The 13,253-nt window shown below is 40.8% G+C and overlaps 1 protein-coding gene across 9 annotated transcripts in view; it reads left to right on the forward strand.

Annotated features, from left to right (window-relative positions):
* pde4dip (phosphodiesterase 4D interacting protein) overlaps nucleotides 1-13,253 on the forward strand; it is a 139,728-nt gene that overhangs the window by 95,461 nt on the left and 31,014 nt on the right. For 8 of the 9 annotated variants that reach the window (XM_078258284.1, XM_078258285.1, XM_078258286.1 and 5 more), the window contains 7 exons: nucleotides 5,192-5,304; nucleotides 6,377-6,543; nucleotides 6,749-7,106; nucleotides 7,469-7,646; nucleotides 8,889-9,005; nucleotides 10,026-10,115; nucleotides 11,092-11,458. In XM_078258284.1, coding sequence (XP_078114410.1) covers nucleotides 5,192-5,304; nucleotides 6,377-6,543; nucleotides 6,749-7,106; nucleotides 7,469-7,646; nucleotides 8,889-9,005; nucleotides 10,026-10,115; nucleotides 11,092-11,458 — 1,390 coding nt within the window. The remainder of the gene's footprint in view (nucleotides 1-5,191; nucleotides 5,305-6,376; nucleotides 6,544-6,748; nucleotides 7,107-7,468; nucleotides 7,647-8,888; nucleotides 9,006-10,025; nucleotides 10,116-11,091; nucleotides 11,459-13,253) is intronic. The other variant, XM_078258280.1, reaches the window with a different exon arrangement.

Raw genomic sequence — 13,253 nt, forward strand, 5'->3', positions numbered from 1 at the left:
TAAGCCAGACCCTCCTCCACAGCGCTGCAGAGGAGGGTCTAGTCCACACAGCATTCCTGGATGGGAGGAAAACGTGAAATTGGCATTTCTTTAAACCAATCACAATCGTCTTGGGCGGTGCTAAGCACCGGACCGAGCCTCTGCTAAATAGTCTCAGGAAGGAAGTTGTTTTGGTGGAACATGTGTACGCTCAAAAGTAGTTTTAGTCGTGCAACAGAAAACTCCGATTGGACAGATAGTCTAGCTAGCTGTCTGGATTTACCCTGCAGAGATCTGAGGAGCATACTAGTGTAGATGTAGCCTGACACTGAACATTTTTGTATTGTAACCAGTGACATTTTCAACCGTTATCATCAGTAGGTCTGCAGTCTTGTTTACACTGATGACAGGAGTGTCTGTTTCATTAATGAGTTAAAGGTGCCGTAGGTAGGATTGTGAAGATCCAGGACTTAGCCAAAGAATTTCAACACCGACAACTTCTCAGTCCCTCCCCCCCTTTCTGCTGAATCCCAAACGGTCTCTTAAGCCCCTCCCCCCACAAGGGAGAATGAATATGTGTGCATGAGCAGTGATTGACACACAGTTAGACACCCCCCCCTGGCCCTGATTGGTGCATCTGAACAGGGAGCGGTGGATCTTTGCTAATCTCACTCCAGGCTGTAGGTGGAGCCAGAGGAGCTGGATTTATTTTTAATGACCTGCTTCATGTAGTTCTACTGGAACATAGGGTCAGTTTCAGCAGTTTTAGAAGTCTTACCTACTGCACCTTTAATTGATTAACAAGCATCTTGATTTGTTTCACCTCTTTTGGATCTCATGGCATCGGGTGAAATAATGACTCAAACGTGACAAACTTCAACTTGTTTGAAAGCCTCACAACTCCACGAGTGTAAACTATTTTACAACTTAAACTTGCTTATTCTCTATCATCCGTGTAAAAAAAACAGAATACTGGAAAAAAAAACCTTAAGAGGCGTGAAGAGGCTGACATTTCCCCCATGTTTGGAGTGTCAGTTCAGTATCGTTCTGACTGTCTGACGGTAAAGTTAAAAGATGATCATGACTGTAATCCATAGTTTATTTTGTCATTTTCAAGCTTTTTGCACAAAAACCATAAGCTTGATGGAGGCGAACATATTTAAAATAATTGATAAAATGATGAATACTTGATAAATACTCATAGTTTTTAATTGAAAATAACAAATTTCCTGATATTCATCAAAATGCAGATCAATTCAAACTGATTATACTATCTTAAATGACTTAATGTCTGAAAATGGCTTCAATTATTTTCGTTTTAATGATTCATTTTGTAAATATGAGATGTTTTTCTAATCATTTTGTCATTTTGGAACGACGCTCTTCACGGTAACCCCGTCTGGGTTCTGTCCCGAATGATGTTTTATTTAATTAGTTTTGTACATTTTTGATTATTTTTCAGTGCAGTCAAATGTTCAAAACTGGATCCTCTTAAACATATGTTGTATTTTTCATCATATACTCTGTTAAATGGGTTTTTAAATGTTTTGTATTTGTACGCCAGTAATAATAACTCACCTTATATGTGTCTTTGTGTGTGCCTTGGCATGTTCAGCAGCTTGGATTTTGGGTTTTTCTAAATGCTGTAAACCGTACGACAATCTCAACTAACTCGCAGAGTGTTTTTCTGAACAATATGAAAATATTAGCACGTTGTCTTTATATGATTATGATCCTGTATACTTAGTTTACAGCTGTCTTCTGTGGAGAAAAATGTTAAGATTCTACTTTTGTGATTTCATGAGAGACTGTGCAATTCAACAACCATCAGTTCCACCTCCGTGGTTCATTATTATTTAAATATTATCTTGAGACCGAGTGTCACACTGGAGCGCAGTAAGTATGAATGTTTCTTCCCTCTCTTAATCTTAATTGATCTTCCCATAAAGCTGAAAGATGTAAAGTGTGTGTCCGCGCAGACTCCATAAAAGCTTTCGCAACATCTGTTGGATTGCAGATATTATATTTCATTTATACATTTTCAAACACCGAACATGTAATCTAGGCGTTGAATAAATAAACGTGCATTAAATTGAATCATGCATTTTGTGATTTTAGGAGGACAATACCAGTGTCATGGCAACTCCTTTGCTCGTTTTTATATGCCTTTGTCGCTTTTAGGAGGAGGCAGGGGTGATTGTAAGATCAGACCCTAATGAGAATGTGACACGGATATAGTGACTTGCAAAAGTGAAACCCCCCCCCCCGCTAAAACAGTCATTTCATTAGCCAATAATCTCTGAGCTACTGACCAACAACGTCAGCTAACGTTTTTTGACACTATGATGGAACTAAACCTGACACTTTATAAGTCACAGTAATAACGACCCAATATGACTCAATGTTCTAACATTCAGCAATTTTAGTTACTTACGTTTCAGTTTGGGTTCTAATCTGCACCATGAAATGACCAACGTCTTCTCTGGGGACTACCAACGTTAAACTTCACAACCACACTCCCTCTGACAGATCAGATAGAGACTCAGCCAAAGGCGGGATTCTGGCACAACCACCTCCGACTGGCCAAAACCACGTTTCTGTTGACCCTTTCCTTTTCAAGCCCTTTGAACCTGTAATTGGGCCCCCCTAAAAAGGGTCTAATATCGCCAATGAACCGCGGTATACTTTGAACTTTGTCCTCTGTCACTAACGGACAAGTTCGCAAACTCTAACTTGACGCACCAAAATTCATTAAAAAAAGTTTTTTTATTATTATCATTTTTAGAGGGGCTGAGATGAAATTTAGGGGGGCTCGAGCCACACGAAAAAGGGTCTAAAATCGCCCATGGGAGGAGGTTTGTGACTCATCAACTCGCAGAGATCCTCACGTTTAGTTCAATTATCCAAGATTTATTACATCAAAATAATTGGCTGACTTTCAACAGAACGTATCATAAACTTTAACTAAGGTTAATGCTGCTAATAACTGTTCACAATGCAGTCACTTATCCATTTCAGTCCTGTCTTACTCAAACGCCAAAATAAAATGTCCAATCTGTCACCCAGCCCCTCTTTATACCTGAGAAAGACCTAATCAGGAAGTGGCGAGGTTACAGTTATTTCAAAAGTTTCTAAATTTCAAGCCCAAACTCCAAATGTTATAATCTCAAAATGAAATGATAGAAAATTAAAAAAAAAAATTAATTAAATACAAAGCATCTTGTTTTTACTTCTAATTATTCATATGAATCAACTTATTATGGCTCCAACAATCAGTTGACTTGTTTATTTGCCACCTAGCCAAAGATGTTGTATGACTTCCTGCCTCTATAGTGAATTCCACATGAACACACACAGTCACCAAATACAAAGTTACTCAAGCACAGAATCAAAATAACTGATTATATATAGGCTTTGACATACTTCACACTCACACAATTGAAATGCCATAGTGCTTAATGAACATTGGGTTAGTCCTGGTTTAGTCTATATCGACGACGTTCCACTTCCGGGATTGCTCCGTTGCCGCCGGTAAAATCCGCTGGATGTCACTCATTTAGGCCGGATATCCGTTGCCTTGGGCTTCCTTTGTATTGGCATTTGAAACTCTGGTGGATTTGTGAGGACTATGGTTAACTCCTCAGATCTCTGCAGGATAAATCCAGACCTAGCTAGACTATCTGTCCAATCTGATTTTTCTGTTGCACGACTAAAACATCTTTAAAACGTACAAAGTTAAAAAACAAGTTCCTTGCGAGCCTGTTTTGCAGCGGCTGCATAGCTTTTCTCCGGCGCTTAGCACCGCCCAAGACGACTGTGATTGGTTTAAAGAAATGCCATTAAACCAGAGCACGTTTTCCTCCCATCCCAGAGTGCTGGAGGGTCTAGCAAAGCAAGACTAGTCCTGGTTTTCAGTTTGCAAAGTGTGTTTGAAAATGTTTGACTATTGTCCCTCCACTTAGCATTATATTTATTCATGTAACAATATTTGCCCCTATATGATGATGAAAAATGTAAAGAATTACCCAGACTGTTATGTAATAGAATTCCAGAAGAGGATGAACATTAATAATAATAATCGTTTTATTTAAACTTAACTTGATTTTCTTTGGCTCAAACAGTCACATATACGCACACACAGATAAATAATGAGCTTTGAAAAAGCCACTACTTTGTCTGTAGTTATCAAGAGAACACTCTGTTTTTTTTAAATCCCTAAAACTCACAGAAACATGACTTCAGTGGTTTCTACAGCCCTGAAATTCATTTTGACATGAGACCCAAAATAAACCTATAAGAAATAAATAAGTAATGAAATATGGAGGGCTACATACTGGAGTTAAATATGACACTAATGATGCTAATAAGAGGCTTACTGTCTTAGCCTTTGATTTGTTTCATCGCCACTTCATTCAAGAAAAGTCAACGCCGTGATTTAGCTCACTACAGTAGCATGTCAAATTTCCCAGGCTCAGATTACCCATAATCCTGTTCTGTTTGAACATCTTAAAGTTTATAAATCCATCCGTCCTATTGGTCCATTGTGTTCATGAAGTCTTTTTATCTGTTTACACGTACAAACAGTTGAACTCATTAGGGCTGCAACTAACGATTATTTTCATTGTGGATTAATCTGTAGATTATTTTCTGGATGAATGGATGAGTTGTTTGGTCATTAAAATGTCAGAAAATTGTGAAAAATGTGGATCAGTGTTTCCCAAAAGCCCAAGATGACGTCCTCAATGTCTTGTTTTGTCCCCAACTCAAAGATATTCAGTTTACTGTCACAGAGGAGAGAAGAAACTAGAACATATTCACATTTAACAAAGCTGGAATCAGAGACGTTTACCTTTTTTATTGAAATGACTCAAACCAATTATCAAAATAGTGATAGGCGATTTATTTAACAGTTGACAACTAATCAGTTTCATCTTTGCAGCTCTAAAACTCATGTCTGTAACGTTCAGCGGTGTAGCGGATGTTGCATTACAAAATACATCGTGATGAAAGTGAAGAATGTCAAAAAGCCAGCTGAAGTTGACCGGGATAACTTCTGTGTGTTCACTGTGACACTCGTACAACGGTTGCTCTGGTTGCTGAATTGCACAAAAGTCACAAAGTAAAACAGAAAAGTGAGCTTGAGAGAAATGTAAAAGAAGTCCTAATCATGGTAGAAACCTTCTTTGTTTTCTCCTCTTTCTTCTTCTTGCAGAACTGAGCTCAGAGGATGAAGACGAGGCCGATGATGATTTAAACAGCGAGTACACCGAGAGCGTTGACGAAGACGAGTCTAAACTGAGGGTCCAGTCTCTGGCCAACACCAAGGTATGAATACCTTTGATCTGGACGTCTGAATGAAGCTCTGAATTCAAGTACTGATGATCGATCCAGTGTCAAGACCGCCTAAACCGAGACCAAGTCATCACCAAGACCAGAGAGTATCGAAACCAAGACAAGACCGAGACTTTGAGGGGTTGAGACAGAGTCAAGACCAAGACCAAGGCAGGGAGGGACAGAGTAAAGACCAAGACTTAGAGGGGTTGAGACCAAGACAAGACCAAGACTTTGAGGGGTTGAGACCGAGTCTAGACCAAGACCAGAACAGTTCCAGACAGCCAGAATATCCTCTCCTGTCTCCTGCATACTCTTTCTTGGGAGTGCGTGTTAAGGGGGCAGGGAGAGGGGGTTAACAGTAACAAATTTCAAATTAGAAATGAGTCAAGTTATTGGTTGCATTTGAAGCAGGACGTTTTACATCCAATCACAGTAATCCTGGCAGATGCGACCCACCCCTGAAGGGTCTGAAGGTGTCCTCCACAGGGGGCAGGATCATTCCAAAGATTTGTCAACCCATTCTAACTCCCAAGGCATAAAATATGGATGCTTGGTCTATGGCTGTCAGCCTCAGATACAGATGCAAAAATCCCCCTTTAGCATTTGTGTGGAACGCACCGGGCAGAGCAGCATCTACGTGGCGCTTTAAGATGACCTATTGTTAAGAGCAACAATGGTAGCGAGTAGTATGAAAGCCCGAAATGCCGCGTAGGGAGATTGGTTGGGGTGGTGGATGGGTCAAACCTCACAGTTTTTCAGACTTTCACCCAGGAGACCGGGGTTATTGTCCCATTCTTGTTCCGTGTGTCAGTTAAACGTACGTCCTGACCCAGAGCGTCAAAAGTGGCACCAAGAGTCCCGACCAAGTGCGTTTAGATATGAAGCTAAAGGTCTCAATAACAATGCCAAAGGCATGCCCAAGCATGGATGTTTCTCCACAGTTTTTATGACTCACTTCTGTCGGGCCTCTGTACAAATTTGCATATTGTACAATCGTAAGTGACACTTCAGGGGCCTCGAAAACTAATAATTCAGAAACAACTCTGTCTGTCTGTCCAAACAGGGTTGTGGAAGCCCAGGAAAGGCTTTATCCCAGGATCAGCTGTTTGACAGGCAGGGACTGATGGAGGTCAAACAGCTGGTGGAGCAGAAGAGGGCAGTGGAGAGAGAGCTGGGAGAGCTGAAGGCTCAGCTGGAGAAGGCCGGCTTCTCCTCACTCTCACAGATGAGGTAAGGAAAGTCGCATTGCCAGACCATGTCAGAGAGTACTGAAAGACAGACTAATACAATTTAATTTAAATCTTTCCATGGGATATGTTAAAAATGTTATTGTGTAACACTACACTAATCCATTCAACTTTAACGATGCAATAAGCAATTATTTGGCCACTAGGAGGCAACATGTTATTCCTAATTTCTTATTTCTGTTTTAAAGAAAAGCTCTGTTCAGCCTGCAAGCAGAGAACGGAGATTTGAAGCATCGGCTGGCTGAAGGGCTGCAGCCCGACAGTAAACACAGCGAAGGACAGCAGGTGTTGGACGACGAAGATGAGGAGGAAGAGTTGGATGTTACCATAGAAGGGGTGGAGGAGGATGAAGAGGAAATCTCTGAGATGTGGGACCCCTGGGATGGCGAGCTGTCTGTGTCTCTGTCGCAGACAAACATCCAGCCCGGCGATGAGCAGAGAGCCAACAGACCGGAGTCACTGCACCCACTCTCCGAATCCTCTCAGGTACAGCTACAGCAGGGAGGCCGCTCTGCAGAAAAGACTTACCATAAACAGTCCTGGAATGTAACTAAGTACATTTACTCCAGTACTGTACTTAAGTACAAATGTTCAGGTACTTGTAGTTTACCTGAGTCTTTTCTTTTCATGCCACTTTCTATATTTCTACTCCACTAGATTTCAGAGAGAAATATTATTATTATTATACTTTTTACTCCTCTACATTCATCTGACAGTTTTAGTTACTTTACACATTAAGACACATTTAGATTATAAAATCGACAGAGTAGTATAGTATTTTTACAGTGTGGGATTAGTACTTTTACTTAAGTATAGGATCTGAATACTACTTTCACCGCTGATTATACATATATAATCAATCCATCCTAAAAGTGTTTTCTTCTTTTCTTCCCCTGCTTGTTTTCCAGGATGTCGTGGACAGCGAGGGCTCAGCCGGTCCGCAGCAGGACGCCGTGTCCTCGCTGAAAAGTGGGAAGACAGTCCGTCTGCAGCAGAAGAGCAAAGAGTTGCAGGAGAGGCTGATGGTGTCTGAAGCCACGGTGCAGGCTCAGGCCGAGCAGCTCAAAGACTACAGGGAGCTGCTCAGTGAGTGCACACACTCTTTAGTGCGTAGCTTTTTGATATTAATGAGCGTCCGTTACATTCAAGCTGTCGCTACAAAGCTAATTAAGACTATCAGCTCCACACAGCTCTCTCCGTGTTTCTCAGTATGACTATGTTCAGAAGATTGTGTTGTCTGGCGGCATTCGCGCGCTGAAGCTCAAGTAAAGATAATTTCCTCTTCTGAAGAGTCCGTCATGTTTTTTTAATCCTCCGTGTCCTCCTTGGCTACTGGCAACTGTGTGGAGGAGGGGGTGGGGAGCGGGCGCCCATATATAGAGGTTTACTCCTCGACACAGCGGCCGTGGGTACGACTCCGACCTGCGGCCCTTTGCTGCATGTCATTCCCCCTCTCTTTCCCCTTTCATGTCTTAATCTGTCCTATGAAAATAAAGGCCTAAAAATGTCTAAAAAAAATAAAATTGGTCCAGTATTGAGCGAGAACTCTGTAACCGGCATCAGCGCCGAAATCACCATCACCAAACCCACCAGACTCCATGTAAATAATCAGTACTTTTAGCGTGTATAGAGCCAGCATATTTCCACCAGACTCCATGTAAATAATCAATACTTTTAGCGTGTATAGAGCCAGCATATTTGCACATGTAATGGGTGAATTGAGAGTTTATTTCCACCAAACCAGCGTGTTGATTGTTGGAACAATGAAAAGACGAACCAGGCTTTTTTTATTTTGTTTCTGTCAACTTTGAATAAGGTGTGTTTTACAGTGATAAAATTTAGTTTTGTCGTTTATTTAAATGGAGTCTGGTTGGTTTGGTGATGGTAATTTCGGGGCTGTTTAATGTTAAACAAAAAGGATCTTACTCTTTACAAAAAGCTCTATCTCTGTAGGGATCCTTTCCAAAATGTTGTCAGACACTTAGAATAATAATCTGAGCCTGTCAGTGGCAAAAACAGAACTTTTAGTGGATGAAAATCAAAGGTGTGCAATTGCCCATTAACGTTACAATGCAGCTTGTTTCACCGCTGCAGTCTTGATCAATACTGGACCAATTTTAAACCCTGTTATTCCCATCAGTCACTTAGACACAAAAACATGGGAAAATAGGGTGCAGATTGAAAAAAAATGAAGTTACCGTTTTAATTTATTTTGCTAAATAATTAAAACATATCAATAATCAAAGAAACTTGAGATGAATGCCAGTGACGTCATCTGCAGACACTCTGAAGTAAAAGCGTCTTTCTGCTTCCTCTGTGTCTGTGCAGCGGAGACAGCCGTGCAGCAGGACAGTAAGCAGATCCAGGTGGACCTGCAGGACCTGGGCTACGAGACCTGCGGCCGCAGTGAGAACGAGGCAGAGAGGGAAGACACCAGCAGCCCAGGTACAGTATACAGAATGTCTCACTGTTACAGACCGTCTGCTCTGCAGGACGGCCTCTGGACTGTTTAATGCGTCTGAAGACTCTGTTTTAAATCTTCTCTACATATAGAAAGCAAAGGAAACCAAACTATTTGGTTCTTTGCTATGAGTTAAACTTATCTAAAACATACAATATCAATAAATTTCCTGGAAACAGCAGCTACTGCTGCTGGGTATTGTAGTAGCATAATAAAAACACCAGAGGGAAGCAAAGAACAGCTCTGACAGAAACAGTTGCATCATCAACATAAACTCAGCAAAAACATCCCTTTTTCAGGACACTGTATTTTAAAGATACTTTTGTAAAAATCAAAATAACTTCAGAGATCTTCATTGTAAAGGGTTTAAACAATGTTTTCCATGCTTGGTCAATGAACCCACCAGACTCTATTGAAAAAAGCAATACTTTTAGTGTGTTCACATGTGTTCATTTCAACCAAAACTAGACGACCCAAAATGTTTTTTCACAGTTTTATTTTGTTTCTGTTGACTTTGAATGAAGTGTATTTTACGATGCTAAAATTACCGTTTATTTACATGGAGTCTGGTGGCTTTAGCAAACTCAATTTCACGGATGTTTTTATGTTTAAAAAAAGGATCTTACTCTTTAACAGAAATGTCGAGCTCCTTAGAAATCCTTTCCATAATGTTGTCAGACACTTAGAATATTAATCTGAGTCTGTCAGCGGCATGTGAAGGTAAATACAAGCTGGATAATTGCCCTATTAACTGACATTGTAGCTTGTTTCTCCGCTGCCGACTGCAGCGATCTCTCTTAATACTGGACCAATGTCAAAGATTGTTGTTCCCATCAGTCACTCACTGTTGTCGCTCTAATTGCACAAGGAACAAAAGAAAATGTCTGCCTGTTTGTTGTGTGCATAAAAAAGGAACGCTGCTTCTCCATAATGTAGTATTTCTTACTGCTTAACGCTGCTTATATCAAAGTGATGAATGTGTGTGACTGTATGTTTCCTGACAGAGTTTGACGACCTGGAGATGTGCACCTCTCTGGACTGTGGTTCCCAGTGGTGGCCTGCCAACACCAGCAGCAGCTCCACCTTAACTAAAGGTACAGTATTTTATAAAGCAGTTTAAAATCGGGTTTAAGGACATGGTTTCCATGGGTTACAGGGAGAAACAAGGGGGTTGACATTCATTATTATTATTATTATTATTATTATTATTATTATTATTATTATTATTATCTTTTTTTATTAACTTATTGTGTTTTTTGGTTTTGAGTTTATGAAAATATATTCTTTCCTCGTTTATGTTCCTCGTTTTTGAAAATAATTTCTATAATTTGAAAAAGATTTTGGGTATGAGGGAGAGAGAATACATGGCAATACATTCAACAGGGGGTCCGTGATGCCTAGATTCTAGGCAAGACCCGCCCTACGAAGCAGCCGATTGGTTGGGGTTAGGCATTGACCTCGAGTGGTTAAGGTTAGGATAGCCGATTGGTCAGGGGATAGGAACTGAACAAATGGGGTTCCCTTACCTTGTGTAAGCATCGATGCCTGGCCAATAGTAGCGTGTGAATGCTATTGAAGGGTGGGTCCCTCCTAGAAGTTGCGTGGGTTCCATAATAACGTGTCCGTGACCCTTAGGTCAAATTATATTAAAAATGTTTGTTTTTTTTCAAAATGAAAATGTCTGAAAACATACAATAATATGAAACCAACATATAAATAAGGCAAAGACATTGAAGATAAGCATACTATAGGTAAAGTAGCCACTATGGTAGCAGTACAGTTAAGATTAAGGATTCACTGTGCCGTCTACATGTAGGCCTATGTTAAACATTCAAACATGATGCATAAATAATACATACATACATGTTTTCATTTCATTTTCATCCATGTAAAATGGCATTTGGGATGGCTAGATTTTCCAATCATTGATTTGCGGACACAGGGTGGGATTAAATAAGTTTATATTTCTTCTCACTCCTGTCAGATATGTAAACAGACCGTCAAGTGCTCACAAATGTCTTTGTTGTTTTTAACGTATTAGAAATAAACACTTTATATCAATCACTAAAGGAACCCCCCAGGGCTCCGGTGACGGAGACGAGATGTCCTCTCTCCAGCGCCTGGTGGAGGACCTTCGCTCCCAGCTGTCTCGCTCTCAGGCGGTGATCCGCGGCCTCCAGAGCCGCCTGCGCTCCCTCTCCACCTCCAGCGACTACGCACCCTCCACCCCTCGCAAAGTCAACTGGTCCTTCCAGGCGTCGGAGGACGACGAGGGCTGGCAGTCGTCCGACGGGGGTCCTCTGGCATCGCCCTGTCACCCCCACCCAGACAGGGGCCTGCAGGCGCTGGCGTCCCGCGTGGACGCACTGGAGGACCAGCTGAGGAAAGGAGGCAACAAGTCCGTCAGCGAGGACGTAAAGTCTGCCACCTGGCCGGGGTGAGTGACGGGGAAATACAATTTCCTTTCCTTTTCTTTTTTTATTAACGGGAGACACTGTGATGTTTCCATATACAAACTGTACACGGACAACTGCTGTTTCATTATTGATGATGTTTACTGAGCATGCTCTGATGAAGTCATGCATACAGCATGTATCGTACTTGTTGTAGCCAATTTAGTTTTTTCAACCTCAGCTGTGTGCAAGTGATGTTTTTAGATCTCGTCTGCTCATTGTTAAGCTTGCACAGTCAATCTTTTTGTAGGTATTTTTAAATGCATTTATAAAATAGAGGATTAACCTTTTAGATGATTGCGGACCTCATTATCTCCACCAGCAAGTGTTGGAAATGGTTTCAAATTCCCTTCAGTGGCATTTTTTATTGTCAGATTGCCACTACAGTACTACTTGTGAAACTAACCACTCACTGCCTTACTTATTGTAATACATGACTGGAGACACTCACTTTACAAGTCACTGTTACACACTGGTGTTATACACAGTATACACTGTAAACACTACAGACACTACAAGCAAAATATATAAATATATATATATATATATATATTTTATTTTATTTATTTTTTTTGTTTTTGTTTTGGGCTATGCTGGCTTGCATAACATGTCCTCTTTCCAACTAGTGGGGATAAAACATCCCAAATACACATTAAGGTGTTGATTTACTACACTTTGTCTATTTGTGTCAGTAGATTTCTTCTAAATTCACCGAAAGTTAGCATTAGATAATGCCTCATTTGCATATTTAAACATTAACATTTTCAGATAACTTGTCATACAAAGAATTATTGTCTTAATGTCAGTAAAAGAAAAAGGCTTTCAACAGAGTGGAGAGTATGACATGACTCTGATGTTGTACTGATGGAAATATTGAAAAATCAAGAGAAAATCTGAAAACAGGGAGACGTCTTACTAAATTATAATAAAATATCTTTAGAAAACAGAGACATGTTTTAAATAAAGACCTGTTTTTCTTTGTCTTCTACGTATATGAAGCTGCTGGTCACTTTTTGAGATTGTACACTACAAACGAGTCGCCATAAATGAGCGAAAACATTCACAAACACTGGTGTGATCCATCCAGGACAGTGTATCAGCGTCTCACTGACAGTGATCCGTTAATCACCGCAGGCGTTATGCGTCACTTTCCATCAGTATCAGTCCGTGTCAATCAAGCAGAACCACAGATGTTTTTTATGTAAACTCAGATGACAGTCAGAGGGGGATTAACTGACACCAGAATGGGAACACGATGTCCCATTTATCATGTGTGACCAAACTGTAGCTACAGTCAGAATCAGAAAAGGGTTTATTGCCACAATACGTACACTAATGTGGAATTTGCCTTGGTGAAAGGTGCATACATAAACTAACAAACAGGCCTTTTACTGTGGCCAGCCTAAGGAACACCTGTGCAATAATCATGCTGTCTAATCAGCATCTTGATACGTCACACCTAGTTATGGCACTCTGACACTGAAGCTTTGATACGTGCTTCAAACCATTAACTACAATTCCATTTGAACCACTGCTCCGAAGGTCGCTTTGGTACGGAAAAAAATCACGTGACATATGACGTCCGAAGCAGCAACTGCTTCATTCTCTGAATGAATCAGCTGAGTGGTTCACAGTCCCACCGCCACAAGCGAACCAGTCAGCTGCTGCACTGCAACGGGCACCGCCTTGTCCCGAGTCTGAGTTGTTGCGCGCTCAAAGCATACAAACTTTAATGCACAACATTGCGTTTGGTTCATAGTAGCCTCTACAGTGACAAGC

This window comes from Sander vitreus, chromosome 9 (genome assembly GCF_031162955.1).
Source record: "Sander vitreus isolate 19-12246 chromosome 9, sanVit1, whole genome shotgun sequence".
Lineage (NCBI taxonomy): Eukaryota > Metazoa > Chordata > Actinopteri > Perciformes > Percidae > Sander > Sander vitreus.